This window comes from Notamacropus eugenii, chromosome 3 (assembly GCF_028372415.1).
Source record: "Notamacropus eugenii isolate mMacEug1 chromosome 3, mMacEug1.pri_v2, whole genome shotgun sequence".
Taxonomy (NCBI): Eukaryota; Metazoa; Chordata; class Mammalia; order Diprotodontia; family Macropodidae; genus Notamacropus; species Notamacropus eugenii.
Window position 1 is genome coordinate 110,208,503 of NC_092874.1, and position 27,802 is coordinate 110,236,304.

The following is a 27,802-nucleotide window of genomic DNA, read 5'->3' on the forward strand; positions in this document are numbered from 1 at the left end:
AAGAGAGGGGCTACATACCAGTTTTTTTTTGTTTGTTTGTTTTTACAACTACAATAGGGTCCCCTAATCCTTTCTTCCTTTCCCCAAATTCTTATGATTGCCCACGTAATAGGGTACACTGTGTAATTTGCTGGCAGGGGTGGGAGATTGTGGCAGGAAAGAGGTGACCACAGTATGGAAAGGGATCAGGTACAGCTTCAAAAGGTTCTTATTGGGAATGCTGGTTCACTGTCGCATACAAGCTATCTGAAAACAGTGGGTACCACGTTCACCTCCTCCTGGATCCCTGCCTAGTTCATCAACTCCCTTCCAAGCCAGCTCTAAAATATCAGGGGGCTAGGAAGGGCTGGAAGCAGGTTTTAAACTAGATTTTTAGGTTGGGTTACAAATGTCAATCTAATAAATCTGCACCCACTATTGAGACCTAAACCCTATCGGGTCACCTTTAAAAAAGCTCTCCACTCCCCTGGGCACCAGTAATCCTGAAGCTCGGTATTCATGCCTCCCCTCTTTCCCCCAATATGGCTATCCCTTCCCTAACGGGCCTAGCTTCTCCTCTGCCTCTGCTTCTTCCCTTTCTCTTCTGACTTTCCCTTTCCTGGGTTCCAGAGGCCCATCTGCTTCCCAGGGACCTGCGGTGATGGGAGCCCCGGACCAAGTCAGAGCAACCTTCTCTGAGAGAAGCCAGAGACACGGCTTGCACTTAGACTCCCGCTCCAGCCCAGCAGTGCTCGCTCGCCGGGTTTTCCGCAGCGCAAATCCCCCCTTGGCCAGATTCCCCCTCCTCCCCCGACTTCTCGGCCCCCCCCCCCCACCTCGTCTTTCTCTCCCACGCCAGCCCGGCTCCCAGCGCGCCCCTCCCTGCCGCGGTGGGTCCGCTCGCCCGGGGGCCTCCCGGGAGCAGACGGAGGAGGAGACTTCGGGGGCGGGGCTCAGGAGAGCCGAGTGAAAGATCCGGGGTCCCCCCAGCAGCCGCCCCTTCCTTTCCTCCCCCGCTTCTTCTCCGAGCACGCGCCCGGGCGCGCTCAGGGAGACCCACTCCCTCCCCTTTGGGAAAGGCGGGCAGTGCCCGCGGGGGCCGGTCTCCTGGGGAGCGGGAGCAGACAGGGGCGGGGAAGCAGCCCCCGCCGCTCCCGGGCCAGGGCGCGGGCTGATGGAGAGCTGAGAAGGGGCAGCCACGGCCGCGTCCCTCTCTCTCTCCTCCCTCCCTCCCTTCCCGGCTCGGGCATCTCTCCCCGCCGGCGGGCGGCCGTCCCGAGGCAGGAGCGCAGGCCGGCCTGGAGGTGGTGCTCGCTGGCCCGCCTCGGCCGCTGCCAGGCTCCTCCGCGCCGTGCCCGGACAGCTGCGCTGCGCCCCCGGAGGGGGAGGAGCGGCCGGCGGCCGGCGGCCGGCGAGCGGGCGCTGGGCTCTCGGCTCCCTCTGCTCGTGTCCCGTCTCCCCGCGCGCCCGGCGCGCCCCGGGGTGCGGCGAGCGAGGCCGGCCCAGGAGCCCTGGGTGGGCTATGCCGGGGGCGCGACGCTAACTTCCGAGGGCTTTGCCATGGACGGGAAGACCCGAGGCTGCATCGCCTGGGTGCCGGTGCCGGGGGGGCACGGGCCTTCCCCGCGCCTCGCCCGCCGCCCCGCGCTGTGGCTAGCGGGGCTCATGGTGCTGCTGCTGACCCTGCCGGCCTCCTGCGCAGCAGGTAAGGACCCTGAAGCAGGGCTGCCACCGGGCCTTGTTTTATCTCCGTGGGCTTGAGCATTCGGCTTCCCTCCCCGCCCCTCCTCCTTTATTCGGCACGCCACCCGTTGCCTTTCCTGAGATGCACTCCCCGGCCAAACCCTTCTCCCTGGGCCCAACGAGTAAAGGCGGTAAAAAAATAAATAAAACGGCCAAGAAACCGGATACTGAGCAGTCCTGCCAAAGGTCTGCAAAGCCACCCACCCTTGTTACCCATGGGGTAAGGGGCAGGTCCTCTGGTCTCGTGGCTTCACTGCAGAATATGCCCAGCCTATCCTGCAAATGTGTAGGCACAACGAACTAGGGGATGTATTGCCTGACCACATGAATGGTGGCATAGGAAATATTTCTTGATACTTTGCCGGAAAAGGGCTAGTTCAGTATGTATATTTCAAGAGGTCTTATAATTACATTGAATTTCTTGCTGCCCCTAGATACAGGGTAGCAGTATCTTCGGTGCCACAGTACACAAAGAACAGCCTACCGAAGAAGCCTTCTTAGAAAGCTCTCTGGTTATGGCTCTTTTCTTTCTGAGAAAGAAATCGCAAATTCTTTTATTTTGAAGAGGCGTTATTAGTACAATGGAGTGTGGAAATATTGTGATTCTTAAGTGTCAGGGCGTGAAAGGAGTAAGCATTGTTTTTATAATAGAAGCAATTCAGTCACTTCATTGGCGTGGAATTGAAAGGCATACTTTGTAAAGAAGCATGTGGGTGATTTTTTGTTAGAGAGGGAAACGAATTTATTTTATTTCTCTCGTGTTCATTTGGCCTTTCTGGACTCAGGAAACCTATCGGTCTCTGAGCTGACAGTGTAGAAATATTTCTAGGGTAAACGATTGCCACCGTCCCTCTTTTCTAATATCAGCCCTAGGGGTATTTTGGGATTGGAAAGATGGAAGTAACTGACGGAAGGTGGGAAGTTATAGTTTCCTAGAAGAGGACAAAAGAGCAATAAAAGTCCCCCCTTCCTACATCTTTCATGAATCCAATGCCAAAGAACTTCCAGGTAGCTTTGGAGGGGAAACTTAAGGGAACAGGCTTAAAGTAACTATCACACTTCCGTTTGAGACTCAAGGACAGAATATAACGATGCACACACAATGTTAGATGTGAAAGGGACCTTCTAAAAGTTATGTAGTTCTAGCTGAGCCTTTTTATTTTAGGAATGAAGCAGCTGAGGCCCAGACAGGTGAAATGACTGCTAATGTTCTACAGGTTTTCTCACGACACCTTTCATGCACCTAAATGTAACTTTTATTTTTATTTTTTTATCAATTTCTTTTGTTTTTAAATCACACTTGTCTGAAAATGTCTTTCCGCTCCCCCCCCCAGCCATCCTTTCTAGGAAAATTTTTTAGAGATTCAAGAAACATTAAAAGCAAAACTAACCTACATATGATTGTGTCTGACAGTACGTCCAAAACTCCATATCCATGGTCTCCTGGCTTGTGCAATGAAGGTAGGGAGGAGGTTCAATTCCTAAATTTTTCTCTGGGGCCAAAATTTGGCCACTACAATCACACTGTGTCAGGGTTTTTTATTCTTTCCCTTTCCATTGCTATCACTGTGTGTATTATTTTTCTCATTCTGCTACTTTGCATCGGTTCAGATGAGATTTTTCCTATTTCTCTGAATTCCTCATGCCCTTGCTTAGACCAAAATAATAGTCCATTATATTTATATATGTTAGTCAACATGCTTAGTTCCACATAGACGATTTAAATCAGTAGGGCTATAACCTGTAACAGTGGAATTGTTTTTTTTTAAAGTAGTCTGAGTGCTTGATCACAGCAACCTTTCTTGTGAAATAGGAAGGGAAACTTTAAAGTTGTTAGAGAGGGTCAGACCAGCCTGAAGGTAGCCATTACTCAGGTCTAGGAACCTGGTATGATAACATAGGCAAAGTTGTTCCAATGATAGTCTTATCTAAAGAAGGGATTCCTAAGAAAGATGACTTTGTTTATGCTTAAAAAAGACACCTAAGGGCGTAAAGGAGAATTCCTCTCATCTCTTGCCAACAAAGGAGTACAGCCTGGTGCTGATGTAGTCTGATATTTTGGAGTATTTTAATTTATCTCTTAATGCCACCATGATAATACTCTGTTATTGAGAGGAATGGAAAAATTAGTTATTCATATTGAGATTTATGAGGAGCAAATAGATATCTAATATCTAATCTTTATTTCCTCTACTATATATATGTATATAAGTATGTATTTATATGTGTGTGTGTGTATATATATATATATATGTGTGTGTATATATATATATATATACACATGTATATATTCAAAAAAGTACTTTCTTATAAAAACCCACCTATGGAACTCTATTGAACTTATAGTCAGTACCATAATATTTAATATGTTGCTTCATGTTTCCTATTTTTCTGTAATCCACCAAATTGGTTTTAAGTTCCTTTACACCATGAACCCTTTCATATCCTTTATTCCCCCTTCAGGTAATATAATGTGGGATACTTGAGTGCTTGATAAATGCTCACTAACTGAATAAAAGAGTGAACTGATATGGATATACACTCATATCCCCATTTTCCTCCTTCCTTCTATAACTTATCCACAAAGATAAATACACAAATGTGGATAGTGGGTCAGTAAAAACTTAGGGACTTAGCATGGCATAGAGCAGGAGTTCTTATCTTTTGTATCATAAACCCTTTTGACAGTTTAGTGAAGCCTATGAACCCTTCTTAGGATAATGTTTTTTTAAAATACATAAAATAAGATAGCATTAAAAGAGTATGCCACTTGTATTTATATCTGTATATATGTACATGTGTAAACACACACATACATACACAAGTTCACCGACCCCAGATTAAAGACCCTTGGGATAGAATTTTGATCTGAAATCAGGAAGATCTGGGTTCAAATTCTGCTCTTGACATATACTAGCTGCGACCATGGTCCAGTCACTAAACCTTTCTGTGCTTCAGTTTTCCAATCTATAAAATACAACTAATACCTATAGTACATCTCAACATACTGTAGGTATCTTGCTGCGAGGCTCATGTCAGATAATGTAAGATAATGTATGGTTTGATAATACTTGGCAGACTTTAAAGACTATAAGCAGCCTATTCAATTTTCTTATTGCTCCTTCTCTGGTAGAAACACCAGATACATTACAACACAGGTGTCTTGTTTCTTGTTTTACCATAAACAGAGAAGTTGCTAATGTCCCTGTTGCCAGTGCCCATTACTGGCCAATTTGTTGACCAACAGATTAATATTATATTGGTCTTGATACTTTTAAAATAGTAGTTTATTCTTTAGGTGACTTTATTAGAAGCTAATAACAAATAAAAATATGTTTAAACAGTCAGTTAACCTTAGAGAAATAAGTGTAAAAACAAATACAGTGGATCATTTTGAAGGTTCCACACTGTTTTTAGAAACTTGATGGCCTTCAACGCAGATACTGTAGCAACCACCAGTTGACTAAACAGCATAGTTATTTAATAACAGAAGTATAACCATAATCATAATATAATATGCAACAATATAATAACATATGGCATAATTAGCTAGTTTGCCATTAGTGGCCATTAGTTAGTTAATAACCATTAGACTCAACACACACACAAAACCCAAACAGCAATGGACAGATAGGTGAGAGGGTTTATGGTTTGGTAAGGTGCCCTTATTTGTAAAATGAGGGGTTGGGAGGAGATGATCTCTATAGTCCCTCTAAGCTCTATGGTTCTTTGAATGAGATTTTGGAGGGGGGACTATAGGTAGGTAAGATGGAGAAACAGTACATGAGGACGAATAGTGGAAAAGGGGAATGGTTAGTGAATCAGCCACAGAATGCTAATTTACTGCTTTGCTTTAAACTAATGTTTTGTAGAAGGTTTTTTTATTTTGGTATATGAAACAGACAAGTATTCTTGAGTCCTAGATGATAGAATTCTAATGGTTCCTAAGGGGCATTGGGAAACCTCTTTTAAAAGGAAGATATTTTCCCTATAATCTGTATGAGTATCGTTTGAAAAATATGTTAACATCAGCATAATAATTATTTTAGGATTAAGGTTAGGAAATTATTCTAGAAAACATTGTGGAAATTTTGGTATGCTAGTAATATACAATGTAGCGAATTTGCAATCTGAGGACCTGGGTTGAAATTCCAGCCCACTGTTACTCTCCGACCTTGGGCATATAAACATGCGTGTGTATATTAAATTTTAGTTCATTGGTATGAGTACTTCATTTACTAATGCTTAGTGCTACCCCTCTAGTTGTCATGAATTGTGAACCAAAGGAAAAAAAAATCACCTGCAGTCATCTGGGAATAGGTCTCTCTGAACTTAGCCAAGTTGGTTGTTGGGTAATTATTCATCACTGGGCTTTGTACTCCAAGCCTTTCCAGCTCAGTAGGAACTGCTGGGACTTATGTTCCATTGGACATAGCCCAGGGCCACTTACATACCCTGGAAAGGTATCAGAGTAAAATGCAGATATTAATTACAGTATTGTTTTTATGTTAGGGTTGCATTTGGCTGCAAGAAGTACTTTGAGGAAATATAAAATTAGCAATTTAAAGACCATAATTATTTTTTTTTACTTCCTCAACCTATGTAGAGATATCATATTTTTACTTCTACTTAATTTGACCTTTCTTTGTGATGAAAAATTGTAGGTAAATGTTTGTTATATTTGTGTTTTTGTAGCATGTGCAATTTTATGTAAGTAAAACCACAGACAGTATAAGCTGAGTTACTTAAAACTAATAGTAGAGAAATTGTGCCTGCCACCTACCAACTTGTCCTCCATGACAGACTGATTTTGTTAAAGCTGTAATGGAGTCATTGAAGAGGATATTCTGAGCACTCGTTAGTCTTTTGTGTTAAATTTTGCTTGTTTGGTTTTCTTGGAAGTGGGAGAGGGTTGTGTAACTGGTGTGGTGGGGAGGATTTTATTTTGAATTGCCACTCTGGTTCTCTTGGGAGCAACTGTTTCAGTGAGTGTCAGGAAATGCCTCACTTAAACCCAAGAAGAGAACCTGAGTAGGGAATTGTTAAATGTCTCCCGAGACTGGAGAGCCACAGGTTTTGTATCACTACCCTGGGTGATAGAGGTAGATAATTACTGTAATTATCATTACTCCAGGTTGATTTTCCCAGATAGGGAGAGATGCAGTTCAGGTTGATCTAATGTGTATTTAAATCATGACCATCCACCTTAGGGTTCTCATTGACATTGTCTTTTTTTTCTTAAATAGAGAATGATCTTATATAGGGCCTCCTAGGTTTGCTCTTGGACAGATGTGAAATTTGGTCACCTGACATAATGGTGCCTCACAGGGAGTACATTAAATGCAGAATGCTGCCATTCTGGCACATTCTGGGCTAAGGTTAAGTATCCTATGGCATCTGCTATTGTTGGTGATAATATCTCAGTATCCACACTCTCCCTACTTGTCTGTATTTCCTTATTTTTCCTGAAAAAGGTAATAGGGACCTGGAATAAAGTACAGAAAAGGACCTTAGAGGACATTGGTCCAATCCCCTCCTTTGACAAATGAGGAAGCCAAGATTTACATAGGTTAAGTAATTTACTTATCAAATGAGATATTTGTAAAGAGCTTAGCATATTGCCTGGCACATAGTAGGCACTTATAAGTGCTTGTTCTCTTCCAGTTCTAAGGTCGTACCAGTAGTCAGTAAAAAAGCTGAAATTCAAGCCCAGCTACTCTGCTTCCAAATCCAGCTCTTTTGCCAATGTGCAACTTTGTTGAACAAAGACAACAAAATGAATAAATTCGTAGAGGTGGGAATGACTACATCATGCTCATGGAAGAGTGCAATTTGCTACTGTTTTATAGGGGTTCTTACCCTAGATTCCACAAATCCCTCAAGGTAGCTAGAAATGTATGTGGGAAAAAATTTCATCTTTATTTCCATTAGCCTCTAATTGAAATGTATTTTCTTCAGGTCCACAGGCATCACCAGATTGCCAAGGGAGTCCATGACACACTAAAAATTAAGAATTCTTGATCTAAGAGGCAGGTGATCAAGTGGATAGACCACCAGCCCTAAAGTTAGGAGGACTTGAATTCAAATACAGCCTCGAACTCTTAGTAGCTGTGTGACCCTGGACAAGTCCCTTAACCCCATGGCTTCCAAAAAAATATTCTGATCTCAGGACATTTGAATATCAAGTACTAGTAGAAATAGAATTGGATAGGTAAGGCACAGTTGATGTTAGCATAGCTTTGAACACCAGAGGAATTTAGATGTGATATGGTGAGAAGCTGGGAGTTAAAGGTAAAAGAGTCATTACCTTTAAGTGGGGAAGTGATAAGATAATGAGAATGGTAGTTAAGGCACAGCCCCCAGACAGAGTGGTACAGAATAAATTAAAGGGAAGGGAGCTGGGAGTTAGTAAGACCAACTAAAAGACTGTTGTATTGACCCAAGTGGTGACAGTGAGCAAGGGATAAATACAAGAGAAATTTTGAAGACTGACAAGATGTTGGAGGTAAAGGAAAGAGTCAAAGATGACTCCTAAGTTTTTCATTTAGGTGTTGGCAAAATGGTGGTGGCATCAACAGAAACTGAGAAATTAGGAGGAGTGAGTTTAGGTAGGAAAAATGATTTTGGTTTTGTACATGTTGAGTTTGATTCGCTAGCAAGACATCCAAGTGGAAATAGCCATTATTGTTTTTTTAAATGAACTGGCCCTGGAGTCAGGAGGGCCTGAGTTCAAATCCAGCCTCAGACATCTGATACTTACTAGCTGTGTGACCCTGGGCAAGTCACCCAATCGCCTGGCCAAAAAAAGACAGACATGAACTAGAAAAGGCAGGAAGGGTGATAGCCATGAGGAGACCATTAACACAGAGATAATAATGAAGACTAGAAGAATTTCTTCAGGGAGAAAAATGTAAAAAGAGAAGAGAGGAACATCAGAGAGTCCTCCCTTCTTCAAGACTTCTCTGCATCGTCATACATTCTTTCCTCCTTTCCTGTGATCACAGAAATATCCTTCCCCTTCACTAAAATAGATTATCCCACTACCTGTGGCCTCAATCCCATTCCTCCAGGGCTCTGCTGTAGCATTCTTTTCTCCTGCCTCTTCTCTGGCACTTTCCCATCCACCTACCAACATGCTCTAATTCTTTAATAGCCTTCTCTTGATTCTTCTACTTCATCTAGCTAGTGCCCTCTCTCCCTCCTATTTATTGCTAAACCTCTTGAAAAAGTTGTCAGTACTGAGATATCCAATTCCTCACTGTCCACTTGATCCTCAGATCCTTTGAATTCAACCTCTGCCTTCACCACCATACTGAAACTTCTGTCACCAGTGACTGCTAATTGTAAAACCTGCAGTCCTTTTTTAGTTCTCATCCTCCTCATCCTTGGCATATTTTGATAGTGGTGACTGTTCCCTGGGTATTATTTCTTTTATCTTTGCTTCAGAGGTTCATAACCAGTTTTCTCCATACCTCTCTAAATGATTCTTTTGGCTCAAATGACTCCTTATCCTCTTCTCTTACATTGCAATTTTTGTTGATATTTTGTGTTTTTATATCACCTATGTTTCCCCCTTCATCCCCTCTTGCTACTGCTAGAGCCATCTCCTAACAAAGAATTAGAAGAGGAAAAAAAGAAAAAGAGGAAGAGAAAAAAGTCAGTAAAACCAATCACATTAAAAAAAAACCTGACAGTAATTTTGTCTACACTTGTGGATCTTCCCCCACCCCCAGTGTCAGGGAGTGGAAGGGGGAGGTATTTTCTTATATATCTTCTTTGGAGTCAATCCTGTTCTTTGTAATTTTGCAACATTTATTTTCTATTGTTTTGTGGTGGTCGTTCTTTCCCAATACACTGTTGTACTCATTGGGGATACCTGTTTCTTCCTCTTGATGTTCCCTAAGGGCCTGTCTTTATCCCTTTTCTCTTCACCCTCTTTTCTTTGGCAATCTCATCTACTCCCATGGCTTTCTCTACCAAATCTACAAAGATGACTCCCAGGTCTATTAATTTTTAATTCTGACTTCTGAGCTCTAGATCCAATATCAACTGTTAGAAGACATTTCAAACTCACCCAGTTCAAAACTGAGCTTTATCCTCTAAATCTGCTTCTCCATTCTTTCTGTCCATGACACTGTCATTCTCTCAGTCTCTCATGTTCAAGCCTTTGGAGGTGACTTTTGACTCTTACTCTCCTGTACACTTTGTTCCTTGAATATACCCCACATCCTTCTGCTTTCTTTCTGTCTCTTCATCTTTCTTTAAAACCCAATTCAAATGCCATCTTCTCCACGAAGCTTTCCCTGATTTCTTCCTTCTCACATGTTTTCTTTTATCACTCCTCTAATGTTATCATGAAGTGTTTTGTGCCTTTCCCCCATAAGCTCTGTCTTCTCTAAACTTTGTACCACCCCCAGAACATAGTAGCACGTAGGAGCTTAATAAATGTTGGCTGAATGAATCAACAGGAGCAAAAAGAGGAAGAAAAATCAGTAAAAAGGAAGCTGAAATGATGAAAAGTAGATGGAAGACAAGGTTGCTATCAGAAAGAACCAGCATACATCTATAGCTCTCTACCCCAGCAACATCTTCAGGCCTGCCTGAACTAACTGCCTTAACCCACTTCTTGCCCTTAGAGGTAGATACATATAGAATTTCTTGCTGAGGCAGCCTGAGGCCTGGTATCAAAGTCCTTGGTCCCTGTGCTCTGGCTTAGTATTTTTTACCTGGTTGCTAAGTCCCTGTTCCAGAGTTTCTGTGTGGACTCTTGGTATCAGAACTTGTTCATTAGAAGCTGCTGTGCCTTGCCATCACTCAGTTCAACTAGGTTGAACAGTGACCTGTTGTTTCTTGAAGATTCCAGGTAAGCTGCTTTGGGATGGGCTCCTGCCACATTGAAAGCTCAGAAAAGTGCAGAAGCAGATTCAAGAAACAGTTTTAGTGATCAGAATGGGGGAAGGGACAGTCTTGCTGGTCAAACCATATCTGGAGGATTTGAATACCATAGTGCAGGCAAGACATCAACGAGCTGGAGTGTGTCTACTAGAGAGGCTCATTTGAAGGAACTAGACGTGTGTAACTTAGAAAAGAAAAAACTTATGAGGGCAATGTGATAGTTTTCTTCAAGAAGTGGAATGGTTGTCATTTAGGGAAGGGGGAGGGCTCTATGCTCCTTTGCCACAGAGGGGAGTACTAGGAGCAGTGAGTAAAGTTGTTTTCTCCTTAATATAAGGAAAATCTTCAACTTGATAATAAGAAAAAAGATCTATCTAAAAATGGAATGGGTTGTCTTATAAGTTAATGAGTTCCCCATAATTGGAGGTCTTCAAATGGAGACTGGATCACCTCTTGTTTGGGCAGTTAGGTGATACAGTGGTTAAGAGCCCTGGAGTTGGAATCAGAAAGACCTGAGTTCAAATCCAGCTTCATATACTAGCGGTGTGATCTGGGTCTAGTCACTTTACCTCTGTGTGCCTCATTTCCCTCACCTGTAAAATGGGGATCATAATAGCCCTGCCTCACTGAGTTGTTGTGAGGGAATCAAAGGATATAACATACGTACAGTGCTTTTGTAAACCTTAAAGTGCACTATAAATACAAGCAAATAAATGTTGGAAAGGGAGATCCTGTTCAGCCACAGATAGGACTTGATGACTCCCAGAATTCTTTCTAATTTTAAGCGTGTATGATTAAATCATGATATAAACAATCATTCTGTTTTCTTCTTTTTCTTGTCCCTGTACTTTCAGTTCCTACAGACTTTATAGCTTCTGTCCATTTACTTGAGAACACCTTCCAAAACCACATGGAAACTGCCACATGGAAATCTCAGAGAAGTGCAGAAGCAGATGCAAGAAAGGGTTTTTAGTGCTCAGAATGGGTGAAGGGACAGTCTTACTGGTCAAAGTATGTCTGTATGTTTCCTTTTTCAAGAAATTAAAAAAAAGCTTACTGACACACTGTTGTCCATAATGCCACTGACCCTGAACCTGTTCTTGAAAGCCGTGCTTTTCCTATTGTTTGTTTTTCCACACTGTTGTAGCATTAACCATCGTTTGAATTTTTCTGGTTCTGGTTCTTTTTTGTTTTGACCAGATGCCCCTTAGATAACCAGTGGGGACAGCTGACCTATTGCCTAATTGATAACTGGCAGCTAGGATTTGGGTTTAATTCTTGACTTAACTTCTTTCTCTAATGCCTGACTGATCAGTCAAGCCTTGATTAACTACCCAGACTCTTTATCTCTGGCTTATTTCTGATTTTGTAATAATTTTTTGTTCCCCATTCCTTGGCTTATATGTTTTTTTCTTCCCTCCAAAAACCTCTGCTCTGTTGCTGTACATAACCCTCATGCGATGTTCTGTAATAGAAAAGTCAAGAGATGAAGAACATTTTGGGAAAAAAGCAACCATCCCCATGAAATGCAGTTGATAAGTTAAGGGAAATGGAGACAGAGAAGCAGACTTTAAATTTGGCAGTGATCACTTAGAAGAGCAATCTGATCCCAGTGGGTCAAGAAATATCATGTAATGAGAAATGAAGTGAGCAGACACCGACCAATCACAAAATAACAGAGCTGATGTTCTAAAGGACATCAGAGATCAACTACCTAGTCAAGTCCTGTTTTTGCAAATAGAGAAAGTGAGATCCAGAGAGGGAAGGGATTTGTCCAAAGTGGTTAGTTAGAATGTGGTTTTTTGGTTATTTTTATTTCTTGCCCCCACCCCAAAAGGATTAATACTGTCACTTAATCAAGAAGGCTAAATCCTCAGAAGGCTTTCCCTTTGCTGCTGCTTATGGAATGCCGTTCTTGTTTGGGACACTTGACAGTAAGAGAAAGGAGAGAAGTGAATGGTGGCCTGGGGAGAGAAGGAGGAAGGCTACAGGGTCAAGTGAAAGTTTTTTCAAGATGGGGGGATATTTGAAAGCAGAGAGAGAGAGGGCCTGTTAAGAGAAAGGGATGAAAGATACTGGAAAGAGGGCAGATAAATAGGTTTCTCAAGGGTCCAGAATACATAGGAACAAGGACACAGGTACAGAAATTAGTTTTAGAGGCAAAGAAGAACACTTTTTTATTTTTGACTAAAATAAAGATAAAAAGATAGGTGGCAAGAAGGGACAAGAATAAATCTGGGAATTCAGGAAATACTACTTTGATCTCAGTGATGTGGGTGAGGTAATAGAAGGTCTGGAACAGCTGATGTGATACCGCTATGAAATGAAAGCATTGCCAGTCATTGGCTGGAGTCCAGTTGAAACTGAGTTTGTAGGGAGCCAGGTTTTTTATGGTTTTGCTTATTTCTCTAGAAATCTGAAGGTAAGCAGAGAACACAGATAATGGTGATAAAGATCAGTGAAGGTCAGTCTTTGAAGTGACTAATGATCATGGTGTCCGGATTGAGAAGGGAGTCAGATTGGGACCCCTCAAATGTCAGTAGAGTGTTTGGGGATTCCATTGTGGGCCAAGGACTCATACCACAGGTGGATGTGAACAAGTAGGAGACCAAAAGGCTGAGCAATATGTGAAGGAGATTGCTACCTTAGTGCTCTTGAAAGTGATCAAGATGTGAGAGTGGTAGGCTTAAAGAATTTATAGATAAGAGTGGCCTGCATGCCTTATGGCTCACCTGGTTTTGTTCTGACATTTTTTAAATAAAAATTTTTGTGTCTGTTTCTATGTCTGATAAAGTTTTTGGCAATAAAAGTATTTCATTGAAAGCCATCTTCTTCCTTAGTATGAAAGTTTATGTATGATTTCTGAGTTAGATTGTACCTCAGCAGAAAACTTTGCCTGAGTAGCATTTTTTTCCTACTGAAACTGTGATAGACATTCAGACTCTACTTGAAGACTTAGAGATCTTCAGTGATGGGTAATTTTCTGTTTGCTTTAAAAAAAATCCCCAAGACTTGTATGGTATAGACTATGGTGAAAAACTGGCCTGCTCAGAGTAAGTACTTAATAAATACCTGTTGATTGATTTTTGATTGACTAATTAATTGGCTGAAGCTTGATACTGAGGCACAATACAGACCAAGCTTCAGATGACAACTGTTGGTTTAGACCCTGGATCTGAAGAAAGGATTATCTCTTAGAATGTTGAAATAGCACAATGTGTCAGAGAAGTCACTCTCATACTCTAAGTCATGAAGTGAAATGAAATGTTCATTATCTGGTAATACAATAATAATGATATGTGAATTTGGGGAGTAGTCCCTATGATGCAAAGTCAAGCTATTGAAGGAGGCATTGGGGTCCACAGGTGGGGAACCTGCAGCCTCAATGCCACATGTGGACCTCTAAGTCCTTAAGTGTGGTCCTTTGACTGAACCCAAGCTTCACAGAACATACAGATATTTTTGTCCTGAAAATCTCTTTGCTGGAGCAAAGGTCCATTCAGAACATCTGACTCACCTTTTCCTGTTTTACATTGCCAAATCTCCACCTGAATTAAAGAGAATGCTTTGGGTAAGATGCCAATAAAGGTTATTATAAGTATATTATTGATACACAGTGTATACATTCATATCATAAATAGTAACGTTATGAGATCAGCATGTGAACTACCTAGAGAACCTTTAATGGCAACTTTTGGCACAACTGGTAGGTGAGAAAGAAGTCTGACGTTCCTGTGCTGGCTAGGTAGATTTCTGGCAAATCACTATATCCCTTTTTCCTGAGTCTTCACATGTAGATTGGGAATAATTATACGCCTCCTTGAATGAGGAGAAGGCATTAGACTTGGATGTCAGGAATCTTAGATTCTAGTTCTGTAAATGTCAGTAACTAGTTAGGCTCCGCAAGGGTGAGGAATTTGTGGCCTCAAGGCCACATGTGGCCCTTTAGGTCTTCAAGTACACCCTTTGACAGATTTCAAACTTCATAGAACAAATCCCCTTAATAAAAGGATTTGTTCTGTAAAACTTGGATTCAGTCAAAAGGGTGCACCTGAGGACCTAGAAGGTCACATGTGGCCTTGAGGCCACAGGTTCCCAACACCTGAGTTATGGAATTTTGGACAAATGATTTTATCTTTCTGGGCCTCAGTTTCCTAATCTGTAAAATATGGGGGTTGAGTTAGGTTATCTCTAACACTTCTCTGTAAGTCCCAAGATTCTATGACTATCAATTGCCTCAAAAGATTGCCTCAAATAGTGAATACTATTAGCAAGCCAATATCTACATCTACAGTTCAATTTATAAATAAGTGGAGAATTTGTATAGGAAGGTGTTAAGAGTTAATGCCAATATATAATATTATTAACAGTGCATGGTTGGCATGTAAAATAATTGTGCTTTTCCCCTCTTATTTTTCTTTCTTTGGCTTGAAGGTTTTATCTACAGCAGTGGTTTTCAAATATTTTGGTCTCAGGGCTCTTCATATCCTTAAAAATTATTGAGCCCCCCTCCAAGAGTTTTTATTTCCATTATTATATAGTTTTAACCTCAAGGACCATCCCCTTTAAAAGGGTCTCTAGACACCCTTGCTCACTCCCCCTTCTCTGGAGCACATTTTGAGATCATTTGGTCTATAGGATGCCAACTGTTCCTGAAAAAGTAGGTTGGACTAGTTAGCATGAATTAATTTAATACCTCACTAAGTTAACCTTTCCCAAGTGGTGTTAGTCAACTAAATGGAGTTAATGTTTTCATCTTGACCCTTTGACTGTAGCTTCTTAAAGACTCCTTATTCTATTTTTTTTGGCTCTGTTCAGTCATACATGTAATCTGATGGGCTTCTGGCCCCAATTAAATGACAGGGAGTTGATAGCCTATGGATACCTGTTTCTTCATTGCTTTTTTCTGAGTTACTGCTTATTTTGTTTGTGTCTACTCTTGGAGCACCAAATGAAATCCTTAATTTCTTCTCTTTTTTGGATGCATAGACTGGCTTGGAAACCAGGTGGTGATTTGATAGAAAATGTCAGTGCTCTTGAGGAGTTTTCAGAGGAAAAAACCTTAAATCTCCTAAACAAAGACAGGTGAGCCAGCTTCAAGGGTAGATAAGGAAAAGCACACCAGAGATGCCACGAGAGGAGGCCTTGATGGTTTCCCACCATTATAGGGAGTGTCCAGGAAGTCCCTAAATGTATACCGGTCCAGCAGGCAGTCCAAGTTGATCTTTTGTTTCCCACCATATTGATGAACATAAAATGAGTTGTTACTGAAACATGGGGTTTATGGTATGAGCAATTAAAAACATCATATAGACCAAGGGAAGAGGATCTTTTTTTTTCTATTGAGGCTCTGTATTGGGGCCACAGTGGAATGGGGAGCAGTTGAGGACCACAAAGAAGAACAGCTTAATATAGTTTCAGTTCTGGGGTTGGGAAGATGTCCGACTCACTTAAAATATTGCAAGATTTTGTTTTGACATAGCTGAGAAGCCTAAACAATCATGCATACCACCAACAAAAAAGTATTGCCTAAAAGTGGTTTAGGTTCCATGCACTACTTCTACAGCCTCAATTCCTCTTGTGCTATCAACCAACGTCTCCCACTTCAATAATCCTTTTCTTACAACCCCTGCCCCCAAGACTAATCAATCTGGCAGGCCTGTCCCATTGATTCAGAGGAATCTTGGGGGACCTAACAACCCACACTGGAACATGATTTCACTACCTCCAGATCTCTTCCAGCCAATATATTTTCATTCAGTCTACACTTATTAAGTGCCTACTGTGTGCTACTCACTGATGAGTAGTTCCTAGTTCCCAGTGTTACCAGTACTCTTGAACAGTGATCTCCAAACTTTTTTTGATAACAGTAAAAGACTTTTGAGCATGCCTCCATATGTATATATTTATTTAAAATAAATTATATACATATGCATATACTAAGAATTATATATATATATTTAAAAACTTACATAAGATAGAAATTAAAAAGGATGAGATAAAGATGAAATAATTTTTGATCCTAGCCACTGGAGTTCATTGAATCAGAGAATGAGTTGGTCAGAGTTGATTGAACATTAGGAAAATTGCTTTGACTGCTGTGATGGAAGGATCAGAAAAGGATGAGAGTTGAGATAGGGAGATCAGTTAGGAGACCCAGAAAGAATGATGAGGACCTGCCCCAGTTTGACATGTTTTTGTATAGAGAGAAGGGGATAGATGTGAGAGAGGTGGAGGTAGAACCAGTAAGTTGCATCAGCTGATTCAATAGGTTGATGTAGGGTGAGGGAAGAGGAGCTGATGATGCCACCAAGTGGTCTGGGCTGGACCTCTCTCAGGCCAGTGCTGTAGTCATTTGGATTCCATATTAGAACACAATGAGATGCTTGTAAGTCATTCAGCAGTTAACAAAAGGAAATTTACTTAGATCTGGAGAAAGATATTAGACAGGGATAGGCATTGAGGACTCCTTGAGTTAATTCAGCTGAGGGAAGCTGTTTCACTTGACTTGCCCATCAAGTTTCATTAGCCGAATATTGGAGTGCCTCTGGAGCCCCTGGCGGCTTCTTTGCAACTAGGAGACCAGGCAGTGATGACAGCTGCTTGAACCTTTAGTCCTCTGTGTCATCTAAGACACTTATCTTTCAATACCTTTTATAGAAAAATCTGTCTAATTTGCATGGAGGTGGAGGTTAGGATATTGGGCTTACCACACCAGGTTGTGAGAACCTAGTTAACCGAGAGACTGGTGATACCCTTGACTATTATAGGGAAGTTGGGAAGAAGAGTGGGTTAGAATTGGGGTAGGGTAATTGCATCTGAAATTCAGATGATAATACAATACCAAGAAAGGCCTGGAATCAAGAAGACTCTTCTTGAGTTCAAATCTGGCCTCAGAAACTCATTGGCTGTGTGACCTTTGGCAAGTCACTTAATCCTGTTTGCCTCAATTTACTCATCTGTAAAATGAATTGGAGAAGGAAATTGAAAGCCATTCCAGTGTCTTTGCCAAGAAAACCCCGAATGGGGTCGTGAAAAGTTGAACATGACTGAAATGACTAAACTGCAACAACACATAATATAAAAAAGATGGAGTGTAAAATGCTGCATGTAAAACTTTTGATTTGGCTTAAATGTGTTTCCTCTATGTGACCCTGGGTATCACGAAACCTCAGTTTCCTCTTCTGCAAGATGGGGATATTAATAGTATCTACTTCCCAGGGTTGTTGTGAGCATCAAGAGATACAATATGAAAAGCACTTTGCCAACCTTAATACACTATAGAAATGCTAGCTATTATTATAGCATACCAATTTTTTCTACTAGAAAATGAAATAAAAGCTTGAGTACTGGCTGTTGATTTCCATGTCATAACAATTTAAAAATCCTTTTCTTTGTTTTGGTTTGGAGAGTATTTAAAACAAATGACCTAGTGTCTTGTTTAAAAATGTACTCTCCTTTTACGAATCTGCATGTGAAGGGTTTTTTTTTTACATAAAGGAAAATTAGACTTTAATTTCTCTTCCATTTATTTCCCCTCTCTACCCTTTTAATTTTAATGTGCACATATATTTACATGTCTGAAATGTGACTGTCATTTTTTGGCTGTGTGATTTTAGTTAAATCATTTTACCTTACTGGACTTCAGTTTTCTCATTTTAAAAATGGAATGTTGGGCATGGGGCTAAATGACATTCTGTGAATTTTATTTTTCCTATTTTTATTGGTAAAATTTCTGACTGTGTTAGAACATGTTCTCTATAATCCAGTAGACTGTGTACAATTGAAGAAAGCAAAATTACATGAAAAATTTCTGTATCAGATTCCCAAGGACATGTTAAAATTAATTCTACTTTCTAATACTTAACTTTAAAACTATTTACAGGTTTAAAAATATTTCTAGATCTTTTAAAAACTCTATTAGTTAATGCAGTGACTGACCATGATTCCAGAGGATTGAGATAAAGCTTGCAACCTGTCTTTTGTTAGAGAAGTGATGGTCTCAAGATATAGAATAAGATAGAGTATATTCTCAGGAACAGACAATGTGGAAAAATGTTTTGTTTGACTATGTACATTTGTTATAAGGGCTTTGTTTTTCTTTTTCCAGTAGGAGTGGATGAGAGGGTATGGATAAGGAAAAAATAGCAAAATGAAAGCAAAACAGAGAAACGAAGGAAGGGAGGAAGGAAAGTAATAAGTAAGGAAGAAAGGAGGCTCATTGAGGCATCTTTTTTTTATGGAGAGAAAAGACCAGAAGGTTATATAGAAGGTCAAGCAAGCAGAACAACTTTGAAAACTATAATTTGATTTTATCATATACTTCAAAAAGAAGATCAAGCTTTATATAATAGAGACCTGTAGTTTCAAATATAACTCTTTTTATGCAATGCCCATTGTATTTGATGTTAGATAAGGTCTGAGTAAAAATAAAATCAGTTTTAAAAACCCTAATAGATTCCTTCCCTCTCTGTAAGTATACTACTGAATTCTTATTAATTCTTCTAATTAGGAAAAAAAAGTTAATATAAGTTAGTGAGAAGTCTGAATATAGAATTTAAAAAAAGAAATATAGCCTAACTACTCTCATTTACTTGCTGTCTTCAGCTAAAATCTATAAATCTCTGCTGACATCCTAGTCTTACACCTCATTGGGTTCTGGGAAGCTCTGCGAGCAGAGGGCAAGCTCTGACAGGTTCTGCCAAGCTGGAAGGCTTGGGAATAGACTGCATGTTATTTATCTCAGGGCTAGTTTTGCTAAGTTCACTGAGGTTTATCACCTAGTTGGCTGCAGGATGATGAATGTTTCTGCGATATAGTTGCATTTTAATCAACGGTTGGATTAGAATTAGATGATCTCTTCCAATTTTAAGATTCCATGATATGTAATGAATCCCTTTATGGGCTAACTGACTTTATCCAGTTCATTGGGCACAGTCTCCACTCTTGAAGCTGCCTAGGTGTCTTGCAAAAAATATTTTTCTCTCCTTATAAGAGAGTACGGGCAAGAAAGTTAAGAAAGTGGATGGGTTGTCATAAATCTATCATTATGGCAGGAAAATTGATTCAGCATGCTGATGTTAGGTCTGTGGTTTTTTCCTCCATATACCTTTCACCAGTTGGTTCAAACTCTGTCTTCTGGAGCTGCCCAGAATCCCTTTAATCTCTCTTTTACATGACTGTCCTTTAGAAACTGGAAAATAGCTTTTGCATTCCACTTAAGTCCTCTTGAGGATAACCATCTTTCAACTTATGCTTCTATTACTGTATTGCTGAATCACCTTATCATCCTGTTAACTCTCTTCTGAACAACATGTTCCATTTTGTAAAGATCTTTCCTAGTTATGTAGCAATCAGAACTAAGAGGCAGCTAGGTGGTATAGTGGATAGAGTGCTGGACCTAGAGTTCAAATGCTGCTGCAGACAGTAGCTATGAGATCCTGGAGAAGTCACTTAACTTCAGTTTACCTCAGTTTCCTCATCTGTAAAAATGGACATAATAATAGGACCCGTCTCAAGTTGGTTGTGAGGACCAAATGAGATACTCTTTATAAAGGGTGCTTTGCAGACTTTCAAGTGCTATATAAGTGCTGGCTATTATCCTTATTATTATTAAAGCCAAACATAGTATTCTAGATGTGGTCTCTAACAAGAGTCTAGACCTACTAGAGTAGAATAAGAGCTGAATTTACAGTCAGAGGACCTATATTTGCTCTTTACTACTTTGTATAATTTTGAGCAAGTAAGTTACTTTTGTGAACATCAAGTTTCCTTCTCTGTGTAATGAATGGGCCAGATAAGATGATGTCTGAGGCAGAGGTGTCAAACTCGGAGCCATCACATGCCCCCAATACTCCTGTTTCCTCACCTCCACATTCTCTGACTCTTGCTTTCTTTATTCTGGACATTATTCTATTAATGAAACAAAAACTGACATGACCTTTGGGGCTCCCCTATCTTGCTGTTGACTCATATTAGATATTCTCATCTAGCCTGTCTGCCTTATCCTATGTTTGTACATTTGATTTTTTGGACCTAAGGATAGGACTTTTGAAATTTTTTTTATTTCAATTTATTAAATTTAGCCCTTTGTTCCAACCTGTTGATCCTCTTGGATCTCTATTCTGGCTTCTAATGTTTAGTTGTCCTTCCTTCTGTTTTGCTCTGATCCTTTTCTACTTCCTTTCCCCATAAAGTGTATAGTATGAAAAAATCAGAGGTAGGAATACCTGACACTATTGACCTGTTTTGATATTGGCCCCAGCTTTGACAGGCAGACTATTGTTCTGTGCCAATGTGTTCTCCAGAAACTTTATAGTATAGTAGTGGAAGGAACCCTGGATTTAAGAGTCAGAAGGGCCCCTGAGTCAAACTGTGCCTTTGATATTTACTTACTTGTGTGATTTTGGATAAATTGCTTAACCTCTTTGAGCCTCAGTATCTCTGTCTGCAAAATATGGGCTGTAATAATTTCTATAGTACTAGCCTCATAGGGTTTTGTAACGTATATGTGAGATAGTATATATGAAGTGCTTTACAAGCCTTAAATCTCTTTATAAACTTTAGCCATTATGATTATTATCACAAGACCAGGTAGCACCTTTCCCAAACTTTTGCACTTCTTTTTTCCACTGTTATCCGGGTGTAAGAATTGGTGTGATTCCTGCGCATTTGTGCTTGGGTCTCAGGAGCGGTTTTTTTTCCTTGCTATTTTTCCTGGGAGAATAGGACTCTGCAAGGGATATGTTGGTATGTATTTTTCTTTGGATATTGGGTGCTAGTCTGAGTCAGTGACAAAGATCATGGTAAAATTTGGTTGCCCAGAGAAGTTCATCAGTATTGTATGACACTATTGATCTGATTTGGTATTTTGGTATTGGCCCCTGCTTTGACGGGCAGGTTGTTGTTCTGTGCCAATGTGTTCTCCAGAAACATTATAGTATAGTAGCGGAAGGAACCCTGGATTTAAGAGTCAGAAGGGCCTCGAGTCAAGCCCAAGTTTCATGATAGCATTCTTGCAGAGGTTCTGGATAATGGATGATGCTCTGGAGCTTTCCCAGTCACCAGTAGAATGAAGCAGGGCTATGTATTTGCTCTAATGCATGATGTTTTTAACAATATTGTCCTATGCCTTCAATGAGGATGAAAATGGCATCAAGGTTAACCACTGCACTGATGGTAAATTATTTAACTTGAAAAGGCTAGAAGCCAAAACTAAAGTGGAGGGAGAGTTGGTACATGATTTTTTGTTTGAAGATGATCATGCATTCAATGCAACCTCTGACTGAGATGCAACAGAATATGGATTAGTTTTCCGCCATTTGTACTAATTTTGGCCTGATAATTAGCACCAAGAAAATAGAGGTTCTCCACCAGCCAGCACCACACCATCCATATGCGGAACCATCAGCAAGTGAAGAAATTTTGAATGTTGTGGATAAGTTAACTTGCCTCGACAGTACATTTTCCAGGGATGTACACATAGATGATGAGATTGATACACACATTGCCAGAGCTGACTCATTGTTTGTGAGGTTCTGAAGGAAAATGTAGGGAAGAAGAGGTATTAGAATGACTACCAAATTGAAAGTCTCCAGAGCATTGTGCTGACCTTCTTGTATGCCTGTGAAACCTGGACAGTATGCTGGCAGCATTTGAGAAAACTGAACTGTTTCCACTTGAATTGTCTTAGGAAGATTCTGAAGATCTCTTGGCAAGATAAAGTACTGGACACTGAGGTCCTTGGTTGAGCTAAGCTTCCAAGCATTCAAATTCTGCTGCAGAGAGCACAATTCCTATGGAGTGGCCATGTTGTTTGAGTGCCAAACATACCTTTGTTTAAGACTATTTTATGGAGAACTCACACAAGGCAAGTGCTCATGCAACTGTCAGAAGAAGCTATACAAAAATAATCTGAAGGCCTCTTGGAAGAACTTTGGAATTGGTGGTGGGACATAGGAGACACTGGCGCAGGACTGCCCAACATGGTATATCTTCATCAGAGAAGGTGTTAACGCTCTATGAGCAAAGCAGAATTGCAGTAGCGCAAAAGAAACATGAGATGCACAAATTTAGAAACATCTGCTCTAAATGTTTATATAGACTATTTGTGCCTGATCTGTGGTAGAGCCTTCTGAGCTCCTATTGGTGTTATGGTTGGACACACTGTACCTTGACCTCATTCTAGTGACATCCTTTTGGTCCTCTTTAAGCACAAAAGACAACAACCAACTAGGACTTAGTCTGAGCCAGTGGTGAAGGCATTATATTGTGTGGCTGATGAAAGCTGGGTCTAGGCTAGGTCAAGTTGTCTTTTTTTCTAAGAGAAGAACTCTTAACTGCTGCCCACTCCCCCACCCTTCTAATGCAGCACTGAGGGAGAAAGACTTTCATGGCAATGATTACATTCATGTGTAGAATATCAAGAGATTCATTTGCATCATGTTCTTTTTGGGCCTCTTTTCCCTTTTCATAATGCTAGATGGAATTCTCCAGGAGGACAGAGATTATATATTTCAAAAAAGTATGTATAGATACATATTTCTTTTTCTAAAAAAAAATCGATTCATTTTGTTTTAAAACCAATTGTTTCCTTTTGTGTACCCCTATTAATCTCTTGGGGCAGCTAGGTGGCACAGTGGATGAAGTGCTGGACCTGGAGTCAGGAAGATTCATCTTCATGAGTTCAGATCTGGCCTCAGACATTTACTAGCTGTATGACCCTGGGCAAGTCACTGTACCCTATTGGCCTCAGTTTCTCATCTGTAAAATGAGCTGGAGGAAACCACTCCATTATTTTTGTCAAGAAAACCCCAATGGGATCATGAGGAGTTGGATATGACTGAAATAATTGATCCCTCCCTTGAAACAAAGAAAAAAAAATTTAGCAAAACCTCCTGATAAAGCAGTGATGTTTGACAGTATGCACATTTGTCATGGACAGTTCCTCACCTCTCTGCTGAGAAGTATGTGAATTTCATTTTTGCCTTTAAGTGTTGTCTTCACTTACATTGCTGAAGTCATCATGTATATTATTATCTTGTTTCTACTTTCTTGGTTCTGCATCAGTTCATATAAGCCTTCCCATGTCTTTCTGAATTCCTCTTATTGTTTGTTTCTTATGACACATAACATTTATATGCCATGGTACAATCTCATGTGCATCATTAATTCCTCTTCTTTACTGGGTCCTTCCCCAAAGATTATACATATACTGTGAGTATGGCAGTAAAAAAAGGAAGAAGAGAAATAAGATGGTAGTTTTGAGTAATAATTATGACAAAGGAAGGTTGTTTTTTTTTAATAAAGGTATAGGGAACCATATCTTCTTCATCTCGTTATCTTTTGCAGCCTCTAGCACAGTATTTTGTAAATAGGTATTCCAAAACTCTTTGTTAAACACAGAATTCTTTTTACTCTTCCTACTTGTTATTAATGTTCATGATTCATGGAGGTCATATTGATTAGTTTAAATAGCCTAGACTAAATGGATGCATGAGTGAATAAACCTATATTAATGCTACCTTAATAAAACTGTTTGATGAAATGCACTATAGTATTTATAACGGTAATTCAATTAAAAAAATTCGGGAAGTTCATTTGAACCCTTGGTAATTCTGCAGAAATCTACATTTCTCTAAAAAGGTAATTTGACCATCTATAACACCTGGTCCAGTTTTCTCCTTCCAGGAAAAGAAACACAGCTGTAGCCAACTCACATCTACTCTCACTGTAGGGTTTATTAATAGGATGCCATTCCCTTGAGGAACGCAAAACACAGAGAAAAGGTTTTGAGGAGACATGCCACTTAACTACTATCATTGGGTCCCAGCCTTTTTTTGCTAGAATCTGGGAAATGAACCTGCAGTCATAATTGCAATCCAAGAAATCTGCTCTGTCCAGAAATAGAGGCTGTTTCAGAATGAGCCAAGGCAGTCTCTGGGGTTTTACACTGATGTGTGTGAGAGTTGGAGTCTTTTACAAATGCACCAATCTAGACGAAGCAGATACCAGGCACCCTGAATGTCCCAATCATTAGTAGCCTGATAAGGGTAAACACAGAGGTTCCTAGAAGTCCTTAGTGTCAGGGCCCACACTTGTGGACTAATCAGTCATCCTCGCTGTATCTGTCTACCTGCTGTCCCTCCTCCTTTGGGGCAGGGGACAGAGCCTGGGGGAAGAGGCTCAGTCTGACCAGCTGGCTTGATTTTCATTGGTCTGAGATAATAATAGCTGACGTTTATGTAGTGTTTTATGGTTACAAAGTATTTTACATCTGTTATCTTGCTTGATCCTCACAACAGCCTTGCAGAGGAGGCAGTGGAATTTTTATAGGGGAGGAAACAGACTCAGGAGTGAAGTGATTTAGGATCATAAAACTTATTGGATGGCCAAGCAGAGATTTGAACTTAAGTCTTCTGACTTAAAATCCAGTTCTCTTTCCATTGGTCATCACTGCCTGTCAGAATGTTTTACTGGTTGTGATTACTTCTGATTTTAGTCCATGTCTAAAAACTGTTGGGGAGCCTCACCAGTTCCTGGTGGTAAGGTAGACTGTGAGGAATGACTTTGGGCAGGGGAACTGTGGAACTGAATGTGGAAAAAGAGCAGAGTATTCAACATGGCAGGCTGGCTTTATAACCATATGGGAAATGTGCTAGAGAACCAAAGGTAGCTTTTAGGGGGGGGCAGGGAATCAAGTATAGGTTGAGATGGTCTTGCTATCTCAGTTTCAGAACCATGAACCTGGAGAAGACCCTGTGAAACATTCATTGCACACAGAGATAATCACAGAATATTGACATAGATCACAGAATCTTAGGGTTGGGAGGGACTCAGAGGGCGTCTAGTCTAACCCAAACCTATACAAGAATTCCTTCTAGAACATCCCCCAAAAGTGGTCATTTGATTTCCACTTAAAGGAGCTAGGATAAACCGAGTTACACATTTATAGAATAACTTAATTTAAATGCAGAATTCTCATCCTAACAGATTTTCATGCAGAGAAAAAGACATATACAGATTCACAAATACAGAGATGCATATGTTCACGCAGATTTTGTATACATATGTGCATACACATGTACACATTTAGGTATGCACATATATGAGCGCATGAGGTACCTTTATATACAAATGTACAATCACGAAGGTGGTACACGCAAGGGCTTGGAAAAGTATTCCCACATATGTATGTATATATGTGATTAAATTCACAAGCATTTATTAATGAGTAGTGGATGGAAGGAGGAATGAAAAGGTCGGTAAGAGCTCTGTGGGAGAAAATACTTGAGGTTGATGTATAGAAGAAGGGGATCAGTAGAGTATAAGTTTCTTGAGGGCAGGTACCATTTAAAAAAAAATTGCTTTTCTTCATCCAGCACCTAGCAGAGTGTATCACACATAATAAGTAGCTAATAAATCCTTGTTGGATTAGATTACATCCTTAAAATGACCACAGAATACTAATAGTATTCATAGTCAATTGTTTTTACTAAGAAATTGAGACAGAGATTTCTAGTTTAGTTTTTACTACTAGGCAGCTAGATGGTAGAGTAGATAGAGTCCTGCCTCAAACATTAGCTACATGACCTTGGCCAACTCATGTAACCTATGTCTAGCTCTGTTTCCTCATCTGTAAGATGGAGGTAATAATAACACCTATCTCCCAGGGCTGTTTTAAGGGTAAAATGAGGTATTTGTAAAGTGCTTTGCAATCCTGAAAATACTATATATGAAATAGCTATTATTATTGACATTATTATTGTTTTGGGTCCTTGTGTTTGATTTGTAATTATTGATTTGTGTTTTTTAGTAACATCTCCATTTCTAGCCAGTTTTTCACTTCAGCCTCACAGGATTGTTGTTAAAATAAAATATGATAATATTTGTAAAATGCTTAATCCAGTGCCTGGTACATAGTAGGTGCTTAATAAATGATTGCCCCCTTCCCCCTTTCCTTCTTAGTTAATTTGATCACCAGTTAATTTGATCAGAGCACCATAACCTTGCATGTAGTAAATACTCAAGAAATATTTAGATGGGTGAATGATGAAATCTACCATGGTATCATTTAATATGCTACAATACAACAAATATTTTGAGCATCTACTATGTGTAGAATATTATACCAGGGAGGAAAGGGGAGGTGAAAGGAAAAGATGCAATGATTGATAAAACCCTAGTCTTTGATCTCATAGTTTAGGTATGGTAGAGGATTAGTGGCACAGTTGGACATTAGGATTCTCTTTTTCCTAAACTTCTACCACCTCTCAATACTTGACTACCCCTTAAAAAAAATCACTTCTTTGATTTCTGCCTGTTATCATACCTCTCTTGATATTTCTTTTTCCTCTAATTCTTTGATTCTGCCCTCTCCTCCCACCCATTAAGTGTTAGGTATGCTCCAAGGTTCAGTTTCTTTTCTCACTCCATTCTTTTTCATGGTTTTGAGTGAAGGGAATGGGGCCGGTGTTCAGTAAACTTGGATTTTAGTTGCAACTCTGCCATTTCCATTGTCACCTAGGAAAACGATTTCAATTCTCTGGATCCTCAGTTTCCTTATCTGTAAAATGAAGAACTCAGACCAATCCCTTCCAACTCTATCAGTCTATGAATCTGTGAAATCTCATACACTGTCCTAGCTTGAACCATCTTTATGTGAATGAATCCCAGTGTGCAACCCCAGCCCTGCCTTTTTCCTGATGCCCCAGTCCTGTATATTTAGGTGTTCCTTGTAGTTTTTTGCTTATTTATATTTTTGATCATTTGAAGCTTAGAATTGCTAAAAACTGAATTCATATTTTCACCAAATCCTATTCTTCAGACTCTATTTCTTTTAATAGCAATATAATTCTCCAAATTATTTAAAGTCATCATTAATTTATCCTTCAGTCCGTTACCTCCAATATCCAGTCAATCATCAAGTCTTATTAATACTTTCTTTTATAATAGCTCTCATGTCCATCTCTTCCTTTCCATTCTCTGTCTTAATCTTCATCATATTATGTCTAGGCTAGAGTTAATTGAACTGCTGTCCTGCCTGCTAGACTCCAATTCATTCTGCACAACACAGCTAGATTAATTTTTCTAAAAATCTTTTGCTAAGTCATTACCTACTTAAAAATCCTTGACTTACTAAATTTCTTAACCTGAAAGGAATAAGTAGAATGGATAGAATGCTACA

At 40.0% G+C, this 27,802-nt stretch overlaps 1 protein-coding gene across 7 annotated transcripts in view; it reads left to right on the forward strand.

The window, feature by feature from the left end:
* The first annotated feature begins 832 nt into the window (after positions 1-832).
* The window catches only part of KIAA1549 (KIAA1549 ortholog), a 161,715-nt gene continuing 134,745 nt past the window's right edge, over positions 833-27,802 (forward strand). For 6 of the 7 annotated variants that reach the window (XM_072652596.1, XM_072652595.1, XM_072652597.1 and 3 more), the window contains exon 1: positions 833-1,684. In XM_072652596.1, coding sequence (XP_072508697.1) covers positions 1,540-1,684 — 145 coding nt within the window. In that variant the 5' untranslated portion in view covers positions 833-1,539. The remainder of the gene's footprint in view (positions 1,685-27,802) is intronic. The other variant, XM_072652594.1, reaches the window with a different exon arrangement.